General features: G+C 40.4%; 1 protein-coding gene across 1 annotated transcript in view; it reads right to left on the bottom strand.

The window, feature by feature from the left end:
• Positions 1–18,621, bottom strand: part of LOC139459877 (protein unc-80 homolog) — a 112,246-nt gene extending 93,625 nt beyond the window's left edge. The window contains exons 1-6 of the mRNA XM_071241591.1: positions 18,359–18,621; positions 16,533–16,581; positions 4,934–7,149; positions 3,324–3,565; positions 2,424–2,605; positions 417–583 (exon numbers count right to left, since the gene is read on the bottom strand). Of these exons, the coding sequence (XP_071097692.1) occupies positions 417–583; positions 2,424–2,605; positions 3,324–3,565; positions 4,934–7,149; positions 16,533–16,581; positions 18,359–18,450 (2,948 nt within the window). The 5' untranslated portion in view covers positions 18,451–18,621. The remainder of the gene's footprint in view (positions 1–416; positions 584–2,423; positions 2,606–3,323; positions 3,566–4,933; positions 7,150–16,532; positions 16,582–18,358) is intronic.
• Between the last annotated feature and the right edge of the window lie 753 nt (positions 18,622–19,374).

Here is a 19,374-nt window from a genome sequence, read left to right as displayed (position 1 = left end):
GAGTGAGTGAGTGAGTGAGTGAGTGAAGTGCTGATATCACCTTATGGTAAGTGAGTGAGTGAGTGAGTGAAGTGCAGGTATCACCTTATGGTGAATGAGTGAGTGAGTGAGTGAGTGAAGTGCAGGTATCACCTTATGGTGAGTGAGTGAGTGAGTGAGTGAAGTGCAGGTATCACCTTATGATGAGTGAGTGAGTGAGTGAGTGAAGTGCAGGTATCACCTTATGGTGAGTGAGTGAGTGAGTGAAGTGCAGGTATCACCTTATGGTGAGTGAGTGAGTGAGTGAGTGAAGTGCAGGTATCACCTTATGGTGAGTGAGTGAGTGAGTGAAGTGCAGGTATCACCTTATGGTGAGTGAGTGAGTGAAGTGCAGATATCACCTTATGGTGAGTGAGTGAGTGAGTTGCGGCTCTGACCTGACAGGTTTAGCAGGTTTACTGTTCAGCTCCCTGTCCTTCTCCATCTTCTGTCTGCGGAGCTTCTGGAGCGAGTCCAGGAGGCCACTGAGTGCACACTTCCTGAACTGTCCTCCGTGCACCTCCTTCACGTACGCCATCATCTGCCGCACATCGCAGAACAGGCCCTGAAACCGCAACATCACACCCTGAATCCACAACATCACAACCCAAAACATCAAACCCTGAAACCACAACATCCCAATCTGAATCCACAACATCACACCCCGAAACATCACACCCTGAAACCACAACATCCCACCCTGAATCCACAACATCACACCCTGAATCCACAACATCAAACCCTGAAACCACAACATCACTCCCTGAATCCACAACATCACACCCTTAAACCACATCAAACCCTGAATCCACAACATCCAACCCTGAATCCACAACATCACACCCTGAATCCACAACATCCAACCCTGAATCCACAACATCACTCCCTGAATCCACAACATCACACCCTTAAACCACAACATCACACCCTGAATCCACAACATCACACCCTGAATCCATAACATCACACCCCGAAACATCACACCTTGAATCCACATCACACCCCAAAACATCACACCCTGAAACCTCAATATCACACCCTGAATCCACAACATCACACCCTGAATCCACAACATCACACCCTGAAACCACATCACACCCTGAATCCACAACATCACACACTGAAACCACATCACACACTGATACAACATCACACCCTGAAACCACATCACACACTGATACAACATCACACACTGAAACCACATCACACCCTGAAACCACATCACACACTGATTCCACATCACACCCTGAAACCACATGTATCACACACTGATACAACATCACACACTGAAACCACATCACACCCTGAACCACATCACACCCTGAAACCACATCACACACTGAAACCACATCACACACTGATACCACATCACACACTGAAACCACATCACACACTGAAACCACATCACACACTGAAACCACATCACACCCTGAACCACATCACACACTGAAACCACATCACACACTGAAACCACATCACACACTGAAACCACATCTCACACTGAAACCACATCACACCCTGAAAACACATCACACCCTGAAACCACATCACACACTGAAACCACATCACACCCTGAACCACATCACACCCTGAAAACACATCACACCCTGAAACCACATCACACACTGAAACCACATCACACCCTGAACCACATCACACCCTGAAAACACATCACACCCTGAAACCACATCACACCCTGAAACCACATCACACACTGAACCACATCACACACTGAACCACATCACACACTGAAACCACATTACACACTGAAACCACATCACACACTGATACAACATTACACCCTGAAACCACATCACACACTGATTCCACATCACACACTGAAACCACATCACACACTGAACCACATCACACACTGAAACCACATCACACCCTGAACCACATCACACCCTGAAACCACATCACACCCTGAAACCACATCACACACTGAAACCACATCACACCCTGAACCACATCACACACTGAACCACATCACTCACTGAAACCACATCACACACTGAACCACATCACACACTGAAACCACATCACACACTGAAACCACATCACACCCTGAACCACATCACACACTGAACCACATCACACACTGAAACCACATCACACCCCGAAACCACATCACACACTGAACCACATCACACACTGAACCACACCACACACTGATACCACATCACACCCTGAACCACATCACACCCTGAACCACATCACACACTGAAACCACATCACACCTCACAGCATGTATTACCTTGAAGGCAAAGAGATACAGTCACAACATGAAGTGATGCAATCACACCCTGAAATTATTCAGTCAAACGAAAGTATCACAATGAATCTGTGATTACCCCAGCCTCCAGTACATACCCCAAGAGGAACACACTGAAACACCAACTTACAATGTTGTCATGGCCATACAGCTCCCCCACACTCTCCACACATCGCGAGACAAAGGGCTTCAGGAGGTTCGCTATGAGGACACCCTCCACACCGCGGTAGCCCTCGCCGCCGATGCTGTGGCCAAAGTTGTTGGCGTAACAGTTGCGGGGCAAGTTCTCCTGGGATACTGACTTCTTGTTGGCTGTGGGAAAAAAGTGCGTCAAATTGAGAAAACCTTCCACTGTAAAAATAAACATGATGACATGGATGGATCTGTGGCCACAAAGGGGAGCTTGATCATCTGGGCCCACTTGCACAAAGCAATCTTAGAGCTAAGACTGTTGTAAGCCTATGCTGAAGTATGGGAGTTACGATCATCTTAGCGCTAAGATCGCTTTGTGCAAGTGGGCCCTGGAGTAATTCACTTGCTCAGTAAAATTGCCAAAATAAACGACAAGTGGGAGTTGTTTATCATACAATAAAACACTGCAAGGAGAATAAACCATGAGGGGTCTTTCCCCGCATATTCTCATAATTTATACATCGATTATCTGTACCTTTTCTCCCAATACCGATTGACATCTCTCTCCTATTTTCAATGCGATCATTCAGCTATTTCATTTATCTATGTTACCCAGCTACATCAATGGGCAACAACTCACTGGACACCTCCCTCTCAAAAATAACGTCATGCAATTTACAAAGTTGTGTTCGAATCTCCAGAAATGACGTCATGATAGAAGAAGTTTTATTGTAAGATAAACCACACTTCGTTCTTTATTGTTCTCTGTGACTTATGGCGTAGCTTACATATACTTTATTAAATCTGACATCTATTCCTGGCAAACTAACAATTATTTTCAAGAATATAAGATGGACATATCTATTTTGAACCCTATTCTACCCCTGTCAGTACATACGCTGTGGCGACTGTGTGTGCACGGTGGGGTCGACACAGAACCCAAGGAAAGCATGAAGGAAGTCTATCGTGTCCTGCAGCGGGCACCGCTTGACCGTTCCACGGAGGAACTTGTGAAAGAGAGGAGGGTTGAGCTTGTGTAGATGCTGCAGACAGTTCTGTCCCTTCATGCGAAGATGGTCTCCCTGAGGCCCAACAATCCCATCGCCGCATCCCTGGGGGCAGCCAAGAGCCTTGTAGATCCTGCAGAGACCAAAGAGGATGCTTTTACAATCATGTTAGTTGTGTTACATAAATACACTGCGATATCACATTAGGCAAGACTGAAAATAGACATCTGTAATAAACAAATTTTCATTATTTTCAAGCTTTTCTATTGAATTTTTGCACTCGAATGATGCAAATAAAACTTAACATGCCATTTAAACATACAAAACATAAATCCTAAAATAAAACGAAATTTGAAATAAATAGTGCCCAATCCTTGCGGTACTATGATTACATATGATTACATCAAACCATAAATATATACCAGTGACACTATGCATATTTATCTGTATAATTGTATGGCTTACCCAATGATAACTGTTTATAATGACAGTTTGTGAAAAAAAATTATTTCTTGGATTCAAGTTTTCAAAAAATGAGTTTGTCTTATGTTTTTTAGGGGGAACTGGGTATGTTTTAAAAGTAGAATTTTGTCATTTTTAGCCACAGAATTTGTCTATGACTACTTAAACATGTTAAACTGTGAACAGTTTGGCTCCTTTACCAGGGTTCATTGATTTAACAGGATAGAAAGTCCTGCTGTCAAAATGGCAACATGCAGAACAAAAACAGTTTGAATAGGGGTTGTAAATATGTCAGCAATTGCATTGGAAAAGCATTGTTAATTGAAATTGTTTTTTCAAAGTGAGATATTTCAAACTCCTAACCTTGTCATGCTATATTGCAATGAAGCTTACAGGGCGAAGGATGCAATCATTCCAAATAGAGAGCTGTCTTTAGTGAACACGACGAACCAAGACGAACCAATACCTAGTCAAATACCGACTTCTTCTTTTTTAATTTCCCTTCGTCAGCATGATTAGTTTGCTAAAGCTTTGTTGTCAGGTTTAAAATCAGGCGCAAAATATGATAATCATGATAATGAATCTATCAAAATAATAACAGTTGGATGGTCATGATACTTATCATATTTCTTAAAACAAACATATAATTATTAACAAAATGGATCATATTCTCAAACTTCATCAAAATTAAAAACAAAACATGGATCATATTTCATAAATATTGTCAAAACCTGATACATAATTTTAAGAAATATGGATAATAATTTTCAAGGTGTCTTTCCGGTTTCTAAACCACCTCATCCGGAACCCTTGACCCAAACCATTTTTCTTCAGCAGCATAAATCACCACAGATAAATCTTGATTTAGTCATCAGTACACCAACATGTTACTGTCATTAGAAGCATGATTACACGGACTCCCACTATCAAAGAGGAAAAAGTGCAAAAAAAGCCAGATCTTCCTACCCCTTTTTAGTTGGCCTGAAATAGAAAACATTTCTTCCCCCATAATCTAAACCAACATGAATTCCTGTTGTACCTGAACAAGCTATCCATGGCCAGGCTATGCGCTGTAATATCCTTGTCCCCGTCTGACTCTGTTGGCTTCTCAACAGGAGGTGGCTTGTCGGTGGTGTCCTGGCTGTCGGGGGTGGCGGGGGACCTGGGCGGGGAGGACTTGGTCTCGATGATGTCCAGGTCCAGAAGACAGTTCAGGATGTTCAGCAGCACCTCACAGATCCGAGGCGATCGTTCGTTCATGGCTACAAAGTGCACCGCTCTCAGCACAACCTTATAGTTAATGTGCCCATTGTCCTGAATATAATGTTTTGACCCTGACACCTCCTGAATGTCCTCCTCGGGCTTGTAACTAATATTCGAGTCGGTCATACTCCTTGGCAAGTTAGGGTACAGCCCGTCATCATCCCGGTTGTCCGAGCCCCCAGAGAGTTCGTAGTTGGATGCAGACAGATTGGGCAAGTTCTTTGGTTCTGGGCTGTGTTCTGTGATTGTAATTATAGGTCTCTTAATGGGCTCTGGCTTCAAGTGAATGTCAGCTTGTGAAGACGTTGACGAATCCTGTCCACTGTGTTGACTGCTGCTCCCAAACGACTCCTTATCAGACTGAGGCAGTGTTGGCATACTCTTCCTCTGTGCTCCAAATCCTGATGCCAACCCTCCGAACCTGTCATCCCTGTCCCGTCCATACCCAGCATAGCTTCCCATGGCCGAGTTGGGTCTGATCACATCCGACTCTGTGTCAAGGGTTGAGATTGTGCAAGAGCTAGAGGAATCATCCCTGAAGGCCCGTGAGAAGATGTGGCTGCTGCTTCCATGGTCATGTTTGGATGTTTTAGGGGACTGGGATCCACTGCCATCCAACTCACTGCTGTCCTTCTTTCTTAAGAACGACTTGCCTGTGTCAAAGAACTGCTTGAGCTCGATCACTCTAATCTTCTTAAAAGGTGGCTCTTTCCTCATATCTGGCCCACTGAAGGAACCCACTGGAGGGAAAGAGTGTCTGGGGTCTGTCGGGGATATATTTCTATGGGGAGATGTTGCTCTCGAGTCTGGGCTCGTGGGACTTACTCCAGCAGAGCGGTCCTCAGGGGAGCAGGCTTTGCTATGTCCACCAGCCAGAACCTGAAGGTCAGGTACAGGAAGAGACTTGCTCCTGCTTCTCTCACACTGCTCTATATGAATATACTCATCACTGACCTCCAGCATCCTCTGATGCATGTACCTCAGCGCCCAATAGATTCCATCTTCGTTCCAGTTCAGACAGAAGAGACACCTCAACACTGCAACATCCAAGTAGCTCGCACTGAGGATATCCGGTCCCTCGGGAGCCCGGGTACCGCTGGTCACTGCACTTGCAAGTTTCTGTTTTACATAATCCTTGTCCACTGCAGATGTAAGCTTGTGAAAAGCATACAGTCTGGAGTCTGGCAGGAAAGCCACTAGGGTATCCTTCTGACCGCACCGACAGGTCAGAGGGCCATCATTGGGTCGCAGCTGCATTACAGTGTTGCAATTTTCACAGATAACATCCATCGTAGCAGTGTGGGAATCTGATGCAGCTGCGGAGAAGGCGCATATGTCGCTCATTCGCGCAATGGGAGCCCCTGGTGACTGAGGCTCTGTGTAACTGTTCCGGCTCGTGGATTCCTCCCCAAAGCAGAACAAATTCTCCCGGGATGTTCCTTTCCCAATATAGATGTTTGCAGCATTTGTGTTGACTTTCAACAAGTTCCTCGTAGCTTTCAAGACACTTCTCTGCGGCTTAACAGGAGTAGAAAAACAGGGGATATCTGGTTGACGATAATCCCAGAGCGGCTGCCACAATCTCAACCCATTCTCAAGTTTCAAAGAATCAAAATCTGAATCTTTCATTGTATGGATAACAGGTGCAAACAGATACACAAACAGCTGCACAGTGCTGAGAGAGTGCATGTACAGAGGCGAGCCGATGTGTTTGGCAACATGGCCGCCACGTTTCTCGGTGTCAGCATCTTCACATTCCGATGCAGCATCAAGCATGATCCAGTGCAGGGTGTATAGCAGCTTGGTTTCACTGGGTCCGAATCTCAGGTCTGGATGGGTTTGTTTGCGTACGGTGAGAAGGCTGGAGCTGGCGTGCATCAAGTGGGGGAAGGCAGCCTGGATGGTCTTCCAGCGGGACACGCTCTGGATGGCCTCGCAGAGGCTCGGGGACAGGCCGTGGAGGATGTTCTGGACGACCACACGCTCGAACGACTGAAATGGGAAACAAAGTATGGTAGCTTAAGGCATAATCATGATAATGACACGGTTTGGATAAACATTCCTTAAATTATTTTAGATGGGACAGATTCTAATTTTTAAGAAGCAAATCACCAAGAACACATTTGTATTTCATGTAGTCACACCTTTGACATGTCTTTACGTTTACTTTATGAACCGTTACAAAAACGTGTGAGGATCCGGGTTACAAGTGGTCTTCAGCAAACCATGCTTATCTATAAGGCCGACTTTTGGGATCGGGTGGTCAGGCTCACTGACTTGGTTGAAGCAAGTTATCGTATCCCAATTGCGTAGACTGATGCTCATGATGTCAGTCACTGGATTGTCTGGTCCAGACTCTATCATTTACAGACCACTGACATATAGCCATGATAGCTGGAATATTGCTGACACTGGTACAACATGTACAAAATTGATAAACGAGACTTTTCATCGTGATGAGGATGAAGGTGCTGTCAGTGATCTGGTTGGGAAAATTAGGAAATAATGCACTTTTTTATTTAATTAATACATGTTGATGAGGTTCATGATCGTGATGACTATTTTTGTTGTTTTTTAAAATAGATTAGTTTTGAGATAAACATGCTGTTTTTAATGTACAGCTTGGTTACCTGTAAAAATATCCACACTAAATTGGAACTGAAAACAAGCATGCAGTTGTTTCCATTTATTTGTAGATATACTTTGGATTCAAATTTTCCGTATCTACTGATACCATGAAATTTCACCAGGTATTTATATTTTCTTAGATATATTGCACTTTATCTGTGTCATTTGTTTGCAAACAAACACTGTTGTGATGAAAACAATGCCCAGGGCAAGGCAAATTATCTATTCATTGAATCGCAAAATTGAAGAAATTGTCCAGTTAGACTATTCTATCTCAGTATTTTTTTAGTAAATAATAAATAATAAAAAAAACAACAACAAAAAACAACTTTAATGTATTTGACTATACTCTCAGTACAAACACTTCGGAAACATTACCATGGCAACAGGCAATGAACATGTTGAAGTCTTGTGTCAGACTTTTGATGATTTTTAAGCTTACTGCACATAATACTTAATTTTATTATTGGTTTCATGAGTGCAAGGTAATAGTGAAAACATAAATATTTTCATTTGTTGTGCCATACTTGACACTGCCACCTGAAAATCGTCAGTGTGCCAGGTATTTGGCCATCCTGTCTATGAAAAAGATGGCTTACGCACTACAGATACGAGCACATGCATGATACATATCGGATCATGAGTAAGGTATCGTGATACGTATCAGATAGTCGGTGTATCATCCCAGCCCTAACATGAAGTCAACAAAATGTTAACAAACGTGTTGATCCCATATCAAACTAAACAAATACCATATTTGATGACATTATGAACAAATATGGCCGACTATCGGCCATAATAAATATCTAACTCAATATGGCATCTAGTGGCCATATTTCAGAATCAGATTGATCCTCTTGAACAAATTCAGCTTTCATCTTTGGTGGAAACAATGTTGTGAAGTATCAGCCTCATTGGTAAAGTGGTTGCTGAGATAATCATGATACTGTTTACAATGCAAGGAAAAGGAGGACGAGGCTTTCAGCGATAGAAACTAACACGTTTAGTCCACTAGTCCTTGTAAAAATTGGCAAATTTCTACTGGTCCTGATGGGGCAGTTTGGCAGTTTGGCAAGGTGAGGATTATAGGACAAGTGACAATTTCAACCATTTGGCTTTAACAGCGAGAGAAACTAACCTTTTTAGCCAACTAGTCCTTATAATGGTAGTCCTTAGGATACCTTAACTATTGGGCAGTTTGGCAAGGACTATAGGACTAATGCCAATTTCTAACCCTGTTTAATGCTTACTTTAGATTATTGCATTAATTCAATTCTTCAAATAACATAAACAAAAACTACCTATTACAATAAGACTTCTAAAAATCAATATTGAACCTAATAAAAAACATTTGCCTTCAAGACAACTAGTTTGGAATCTTAGACAAATCCCTGATATGCATACAAATTTAGAATTGACTCCAATAATGAAGTGAAATGTATCGCATGTCGTTAGCCTTCGACCCCATATCCACGTCTTGGCTGGAACCCGTGATGATCCAGGGTAGAATAGGTAAAAGGCGACTATGCTTGTTGTAAGATTAAGAGGGATCAGGTGGTCAGGCTGTCTGACTGGGTTGATGCATGTCATCGTATCCCAATTGTGTGGATCGATGCTCATGATGTCAATCACTGGATTGTCTGTTCCAGACTCGAATATTTACAGACCGCCTTCGTATAGCTGGAACATTGCTGAGTGCGGCATCAAACAACAAACAAACAAACAAACAAACGTCTTGGCTGGACCCCCCAGTTATTAATTTGAGTCCCCTGACAAATATTGACGCCCCAGGTAAATCCCTGATTATTGGATAACATTTCAAGGTCACAGGTGAAACGATCCTTCAGTGACCAGAACCATAAATATTATCTGCAGCACGGTGGGAGTGAATACAGGGTGAATCAGGAATCTAATTCCAATATTGCCATTTCTTGGCTCCATAAAGCTCCGACAATGACATATTACAATCGTCCATGGTCTACTCCAGTTCTAGTGACTAGCATCTCTTATCTAATCCACCAGCTAAATAATACTTCCTCTAACACTGGCGTTACTCCGACCGTTACGGCATCCCACCATATTACTGATAGTCTATGAGTCTGTCAGTGTGTAATACTATATGTCCTTGTTTGAGACAGGCCATTCTCCAACATCTAGAAAATCAATAGCAATCCAGTCACGTAGCTGGCGGTTCGCTACCTCGAGTACTGCTCTGTGAATTTACTACTGGACGACAAATAATCGTTTCTGTGGCAACAACTTCTTGGACATGTGCCAATATGCTTTCTTCTTGCAGTAAATCAGCAGTGAAAAGGAATAGATTTTTGCTAATATTGGAATTCTGATTGAATTAGCTAGAGGCACATAAAACAAGCTACATTCCCGGAATAGCCTGCATATATCATTACATTGATATTCTTTAATAAACTTTCTTGAGGCCACCATTTGGGGAGTACCTGGTTTTGTCAAGTTTCTGGTATTGAATGTTTGTAATTTCAAGCAGGGATCCGACACTGGTCTGTGCGCTGGATGTGTCCAATTTTAACTTCAAAATGTCCGATTTGGAATAGTGCAGACCGGATATCTTAAAATTTGCCAACATGACATTTTCAAAAAAGTATAAGCAGGACATTACAACTTGAGACCTGACATCATAACAAAGGATACAAAATAACCAAAATAATAAAACCTACATCCTGATAGGTTGAAATAGTATATATTAGATCTATGTGTTGTTGAATTGTTAATTAATTGTATATATATCATGTTATGACAGTGACACTTGAGTTTATTCTTTTATTGTATATATATTATGTATATATGTTATGACAGTGACGCTTGAGTTTATTCTTTTATTGTATATATATTATATGTATATATGTTATGAGAGTGACACTTTTTTTTTTTTCGTGATTTTGATTGGACTATGCATAGACTCGTTAGTCCAGCCAAAATATAACTCCATAAGTGCCGCCTAGTTCTGCAAGGGTGGAAACTGGACTTTTACAGTGAACTCCCTTGCCTCAAGAAGATGATATACCATATATATCATGGTAATATTCGCTGATGATGAACTGTTATCCAAGTACAACCTCTTTGTTACGGCCAGAGCTCCAAACAACTTTTTGAGCAATTGAGTTTTTACTTGAAGGTTTAACTGTTTAATTCTTCATTGGGTAACCAATATTTTTTCACTCATATATTCATCACTGTATTGGGTTTTTCCCAAAATTAGTGAACATTTTATGATTTAAAAAATATGAAATAATGTTTCAGATGTATATTATGGTCCTAAATATGGGCCTGACTCGGAAAGTAAATTAGCTCCTAATTGTGTTTTGGAAATTAGCTCTGTTGTACGCATGCTGAAAAAGCTTCATTGGGTAATTATGCTTGCCGCTTTCATACATTTCAGTTTTTCATTTAATGCATGCGTTTCTGTACTCAAGACAATTGAAAGTAATCGGGTTTTGAATATTTTGGGGGATATTTTACACAAATACTCTGCTTATCGGTAGCTCTGATTCACTTGCAAATAGATACATTTTACAATGTGATGTTATAGTATAGGACAAAAAGGTTAGTCTGTGGCAGTTTTCATATTATACCCCATATCAACCAGACATATAATTATCTCTAAGTAAACATTGCTGATAAGATGGAGACAGCAATATAGTTAAGGATCTACATGCATTATCCAATACTGTAAACAAGAGTCATCAGAAGACGACAAATCCCCCGGCCCCCACGAATGTGAAAGAACAAATCATCTTACTGTTACTTTAAGTGTCACTTGATGAGAGCATTTCTATCCACCGGTAATCTGTCTGTCCGTATATAAGAGTAGTTTTTGAGCTATCAACACAATAACAGGGAATTAGGATCGGGAATTTTGTATTTCTAGGTCAGGTACACACCACAATGAACAGAGTCAAAGGCAAACTTGTTGCTGTGGAAACAGAAAAAACAAGAGTCATCAGGAGAAGACATATCCCCCCGGTCTGGTGTAATGGGGTTTGGCTACTTATTCCCCACTTTTGGTTCACTGCCATAGGATTCCTTCAGTTCTGTGAAGAAAACAATAATGCTGTTCAGTACTTTTCAAAATCCAAAATCATCCAAAGACACCAGTTCACCACAAGGCTGATCTGTAAAGCAAGCTTCATCCAGAAATATTCGACAGCATTTGTGCTCTGCTTTGGAAATGAACACTACCCTCATTTTCAGTCAAATCCAACTTGTCGTCATGAAAACATAATATCTGTTTGAAGCAAATACAAGTGATACGAGAGGCGGAATCTGATTGGTCTATAAGAGAGGCTTAGAAGGGACATAACTCATAACAGCCACTGGTGGCGCTACGATAGAGCCCAGGAATTCCAGCCTAGTTCGGCAAAGGTGTAAACTGGACTTTTAAAGTCAGTTAACTCTCTTGCCTCGGGAAGATGGTTAGAGATATGATCCGAACTCACACATACCAGTATGAACAGAGTCAAAGTCAAACTTGTTGCCATGGAAATGGAAAAATTATAACTAGCAAAAATCCATAAATAGCAAAAAAGCACCACTCCAGCCCCTGGTTAATACATGTACCAAGCTTGGATGAGAAATCTTTAACGGTTTTCAAGTTATGCTCCTAAAACGAAATACAGACAGACAGACAGACAGACAGACAGACAGACAGACCAGATGACATTCATATCCCCCCTCATCATATGCCCGGCAACATGAACATGTTGAATGCAACGAAGAAACTATGCGGACGGACTGCTACTTATGAAATACTATCTTGTTTCTACTGAACTATATATTTTGAATATACTTCATATTCATGTGGAAACAAATAAAACATTATGAAAAACTAGAGCCACCTGAAACATAAAGAAATAAGGGTGGTCATGTTTAGTTAGATCAGAATTCTGTACACAATCTAAGCATGTTTAGAGGTTGGTTGGTTGGTTGGTTTGTTGTTTAACGCCGCACTCAGCAATATTCCAGCTATATGACGGCGGTCTGTAAATAATTGAGTCTGGACCAGACAATCCAGTGATTGACATCATGAGCATCGATCCACGCAATTGGGATCGATGACATGCATCAATCCAAGTCAGCGAGTCTGACCACCCGATCCCGTTAGTCACCTTTTACGACAAGCATAGTCACTTTTTACGGCAAGCATGGGTTGCTGAAGACCTGTTCTACCCCAGAATCTTCACGGGTCCTGTTTGGAGGCAGCATAGCTGGGACCAATGAAGGCATGTATCTGTACTACATATTATTCTGCATACCCCAACCTTGCTGCATATCAAATTTCTATATCATACTGTATGCAGGAATGAGTAGTGGTAAAAAATGAAATCGATGTTTCAAGTTGGTTCAGAATTCTTTGAGTAGTCCTTAGAGACACTACAGATGGGATTATTTATAGAAAGTTTTAGTTTCACAGGCCTTGTCACGGAAATGTCACAAATGCAAAATTTCAATATGGCCACCAGGAATATTTCAAGTTCGTCAAAACAGTTTCCTACCAACTTAACATTTAAGGGAAATCAAAAATAATACTTTGAATTATAATTTTTATTTTTCCAACACACCCATTTTCATGCTAAAAATCTGTAACCCACCTCCAAAAAGTCTGGTCTGAGCTAGAGAAACACTTGTAATTTACAAATTTGAGGTATTTTCCAGTACTTGATACCGACTAAAATTTGTCAGTGGTCCAACCGACAAGCACCAAAAAAAATATTTTGGTTCTGTTGGATCTCTACCAGACACAATGTGCTTAGAGGGTAGACTTGATCTATCGCTGATTTCAAACATCATACAAACTTTATTCATCCCCATTAACACCACCAGACCAATATAGACTATGAAAATATACTAGACTCTGACCAGTGGACCAGTGTTAGCGTCGAGGATTTTTTTTCTCAAGTATACCATGTATACATACAGAACGTCATTCATTCATTCAAAGTACATCACTGGCTCTATATAATACACAGTCTCACAAGGTATGATGGTATCCTTGTTTGTTGTTTAACGCCATACTCAGCAATATTCCCGCTTTATGACGGCGGTCTGTAAATAATCGACTATGGGCCAGACAATCCAGTGATTGACATCATCAGCATCAATCCACGCAATTGGAACGATGACATGCATCAACCAAGTCAGCAAACCTTACCACCCCATTCAATTAGTCGCCTTTTATGACAAGCATAGTCACCTTTTATGACAAGCATGGGTTGCTGAAGACCTTTTCTCTACCCAGATCTTCACGGGTCCACAAGGTTGAAGTAAATGTGATAGCCAAGCGTTACCCGTAGGCACCAGGAATTTATGTTAACCGTTCCAATTCTAACCACATCTTTGTCGCTCTAGTCAAGTACAAGGCATTTAGAACCCTGGTCATGTCAGCTGCTGTAATCAGATGTCCTGTAATCATTATAACAGGCCTTGAAGCAAGTGTTAAGTTGAAGCAGCAAATGAGATCCTACACTCATATTTTGTTACCATGGTTACATGTGTTTAAACGTAAGGATGACAAACGGATTAAAACAAACATGTTTTGTTTCTTAACAGTTATTATGTTTAAACAGTTAAAAGAACTTAAACAATTTCAAACTATTTGGTTTTGGAATTTATTATATGTATTTGTACACAAACAACTCACACTTAATGGGGAATTTTGATATGATGTGAGTATTTTATGCAAATAAACAGCTGATTTGGAGCTCTGAAGCTCAATGGAATCCACCAAGTCCCTCTGTCAGGGTACAATATCACACAAAGAATCAAGTCACCAAGCCTGACCACTAGGGCTGTTACGATTCATTCGTGTATTCGGTGAATCGAACCGTATTCATTCATGAATTGAATTTGTTATTCGTGGCCACAAGAATCGAATATTTATGAATATGCAAGCATGTGCATTTACATAGAAATACCAATAAGAACATATTATATGCATAAAGACAACACTCTTATACTATTTACTTTGACAGTATTGTGGTAATTGGTCAGTGTCGCATTTAAGCAGATACTAATACCTTGATAAGTGCATTATGTATATGTATAATATATTAATAATTAACAAAATTAATTGTCAAATAATTTATGTTGTTATTGCTTCACCGAACATGCTGAATATAACAAATAATACATCAACTGCTGACTTGTTATTGTATTCGTGAATTAATATTCGTATTCATTACTCTATATTCATGATACAAATCATATTCGCCTCATAGTGTATTCAATGCAGCCCTACTGACCACCCATCCATTCAGTCGCCTTGGTTGCTGGGGACCCTAACAGGAATGTATGGTATCTGATGTGCCCTCTGTGCATACAAAGTTTCATCAATAAATATTGAATTTGAACCAAAGTATAACTCATTATTGCTTTAAAAAAAAATTAAAAACTCCCCAAAAGCAAAAGGCACCAGTTCAGCATTGCCTTATGAGCATAGACAACCAAATATCGTGCCATTAATGAGTTACGCTACAAAGCGAACCCTGTCTTCTACTTCCTGCCTTGAAAGTGGATATTCCTGATTAACAAAACACACAAGTTCTATGCGTGCCTGATGAAGAGCTCCAGAAAAACTTTTTGAGCAATTGAGTTTTTACTCTAGGCTTTCTATTTTAATTGGGTCATTACATTCTTCATTGAGTAAACAATATTTTTTAACTCATCTATTCATCACTCTATCATGTCTATTGGGTTTTTCCCTAATTGAGTGAACATTTTACGATTTTAAAAAAATGAAGTAATGTTTTAGATGTACGTAACTTTTCTAGATATATAGGCTTGACTCAGGAAGTAAATAAGCTTGTAATTGTGTTTCAGAAATTAGCTCTTTCGATGAAAAGGCTTCATTGGGTATTTACGTGTGCCGGTTTTATACATTTGAGTTTTTCATTTAATGCATGCGTTTCTGTACTCAAGTTACTTGATTAATTTGAGTAATTGGGTTTTGACTATTTTAGGGGGGTATTTTACGCAAATACGCAGCTTATCTGTAGCTCTGTTGATGTATATAAAAGTTTCATGAAGATTTTAATGAACGGTTTATGAATACGCTCCAGATACGAGCCCTTCCCTCATTTGAACTGAGAACCAACTTCTTGTTCTAGAAACTCAAAAAATACAACTTCCAAAACTTTCGGAATATCAAAAGGCACCAGTTCAATGTGTGCCTGATGTGTATACATAGTGTGAAGAAGAAATTTTAAATGGTTTATGAGGTATACTCCGTAAACAAAATGTGACAGACGCAGGCCGTTTGTTTATTGCCTGCAAATTTTCTCTGAGGTTTGGGATAGGGCTTGGACGAAACACCAACCCTGTGATCCGATACGTATCATGATACCTTGCTCACTATTCGATACATATCACAATACTTGTATGTGCTCTTATCTGTGGTGCGTGAACCATCTTTTTCATAGACAATAGACAAATCCCAGGCACACTAATGAGTAACAGTTGGCAGTGTCAGGTATGGCGCGATGGATGAAGATGTTTAAGTTTTCACTACTAATTTACACGTGTAACATTTATTAAAGAATAATACATAAAAAGGTAAGAATCGATACTTTTTACTTTGTATGTGACTGTGATCAAAACTTGTATCGAGAAGTAAAAAATCGCGATACCTCGATGCATCGGTGTATCGTACCACTACAAGTAAGGGATCATAATACAGGTAAACTCAATACAGGTAAACTCAATACAGGTAAACTCACCACACAGGCTGCATCGCACATCTTTCCCTGTTTTGGCCGGATGAAGGGGCTGAAAGAACACAACACAGGCTTAATTAGCACACAACAGCCACCATGTCGAAGTACAAATACACATTCTATAGTATGCTTGATTATTGTTGCTATGTTATGTATATACAGCAAAATGTGTCACTCAAAAAAGTTAAGGAATCCTGATTCTGAGGTGAGGGGTTTGACGTCAGGTTCAAGATTATTGCACTCACATAGCGACGTGCAAGCACCTGTGTGTGCGTGGCTGCTTGTACTAGTCCAGACAGATGCTGATTTATAGTGCTAGCCTTCTGAGATACAATGCTGCAGTTTAACATAAAATTCCCACTAAAACACAGCATACAGACTCTGAGAAGACCAGTCTTTGCTTTAGCCCTTTAATACCGAGCACCAGGCAGGGTAACAACAAGTACCATCTTTTATGTCTTTTGGTATGACGGATATATCCACAACAAACATAATGCTGAAGCTTCCTATTTCTGTATTCAGAACTCCTTGATCATATTAGCTTTCAAGAAATAGAAACTAGAATGCTTCACTCACTCATACTGAGAATTTAAAAAGCTGACTTATGAAAGTTCACCTGGCAGGACCTCCTGTTATGATCTTCATGCAGAGAGTGAGTGAGTGAGTTAGATTTAACACATCTTTGAACAGTATTCCAGTTATATCACGACATGTAAGCTTAAAGTGGGAGGCAAGCCTGAAGTGATGCAGGTCATCTTGAACAGGATGTCTTATGCCACCACTTTGGTGAAACCAACGAGCAGGGATATGGTGCTGACAAATCTAGAAACATAATTTGGGTGAACCAGGATTCAAAACCACAATGACAGGTTTCTGACATGCCCAGGGGACACAACTCTGCACATCAAATGGCTGCATGATGACGATTCAGACACCTGTGTCCCAATCACAAAGAGAGGTATGGTATCAGAGTAAATGAGATTGAGTGTTGTTGATAAATTTCAAAATTTCAAAGTAATAATATTTGGGGTACCATCCATGAAAGTGGGAGCTTCAGGTTGAACACTGTGTCTACAGGCTGGCCACAATCAGATCCAGAGGGGGTTACAGGGGATCCATATGTAGGCAGTTAAAGTATCTGAGAGGGGGTTTTGATATTTTACAAATGCTGCCATCTAGTAAGCACTGCCAGGAAAAGCCCTGCCCAAAAAAGTCTTTCTTCACAGGATTAATAGTTCTTGTACACACCATAAGATCATCTGTGTCAGATTCTCAGGGGATCCAAGCCATAGTCACCATGCATGGCATTAAGTCTTCAGGATTTGATCCACCAAAAGATAGGTGACGCATGATACAATATACCTTATCAAGTTTTCTTTTGATAGATTTATAACCAACTAAAAACCTAAAATAATAAAATCTGACTTCATTACCCATTGAGTTTTGACAACAAGTAATGAAAAACTAGAACATATTTTCTACCTGGTCCAAAAGCTAACTGTAATTCTCACTGAAACTAATAGATTTCTATAACAATTGTCTTTAATCTTTCTATAGTAATTATCACCAATTCACTCCATCAGTATGCTGGCGCACCCATAGCGCATAATTCAAACGTCGGTGGAGCATAAAGTACAACCCATTACAATTGGAGGTTATTTCTGTCCAGCACTGTATTGCATACAGACACTTGATGATACGCGAACGAACCCCGCTGTCAAGCCTAATGCTCATCGCTAACATCATCCATATACAAAGCGAGCATATTGACGGCTAACGCTACAGCATACCTAGGTGTTATAATGCATCTAATACTTTCAAATATCTACCTGATCTGACGCCAAAAGAAGGTTTGGATGGGTAAAGGCACCGATTGATCACCATCCAAATCATCACCGCCGACAGTCTTTCGCTTCGTCATTTTGATTCCCCTTAGAACGCAGACGGTAAAATGGACGGACCTGCGACAAAACGCAGATAATCACAGACTGTAGCGCTATTTGTGTTCATGCCGACTGTTCGCTTAATGTTTTCCATCGACAGGTCAGTCGTTGTTTATGTCTCGACATTTTCTGAGATTTTATCCTGCGCATCAATGGCTCTTGGGGCTCATTTGCATAATGGTAATATTACTCCGGGAACGACTACCAACAACATGTTGTGACTGTAGGCTTCTCATAACAGCTGAGAAGCAAAATCGATTATATTAAATACCCTTTTATGCAGCGTTAAGGCCGACAAACATTTACTGCAATCTGATTTTATTTATTACATTTGAAAAATGCAATGCTACACGGTGTAGGAATATGCGGGGATGATATGTTCTGAGGAAAATAGTACATAATTAAAGCCCCTGACCTGGCACCTGTTTACCGGTACTAACATCTATCAATGCTTGCATTATGTAGCGATCTCGTTCGCAAAAAAAATGAGCATGTTCACATATTTGTACGATTTCAGAGTCACGAGAAAGGGATTCGTGTATGTTTAGAATTAGATTGTTTGTTCGGTTTTATTAAAAGAGATTAACGGTGATACATTTAGACCTGGGCAATAGGAGAACGTGTGGCGTGCGTGTATTTTATCATGTAGATATGTCTTGCCAATGCATGCGTCATTTGGCAAGGGAACGAATGTTGTATCAGTAGGCACATACCGCTCATGTCGATATTTTCTAACTAAATTGTTAATCTCCATGAGGGGTTCATGAATATCTGTACTGTCGACCGCAAGTAAAATTTCTCTATATGTATCAAGTCTATAAGTGTTAGGAATGAATTGCAATCGACATTCGTTATTAAGTATGAGAATGTATTATATCATTTATTTGATATCAAATATACAT

The sequence above is a fragment of the Haliotis cracherodii genome, unplaced genomic scaffold (genome assembly GCF_022045235.1).
Source record: "Haliotis cracherodii isolate W230 unplaced genomic scaffold, xgHalCrac1.p SCAF_13, whole genome shotgun sequence".
Lineage (NCBI taxonomy): Eukaryota > Metazoa > Mollusca > Gastropoda > Lepetellida > Haliotidae > Haliotis > Haliotis cracherodii.
This window is presented reverse-complemented; position numbering and strand designations above follow the sequence as displayed.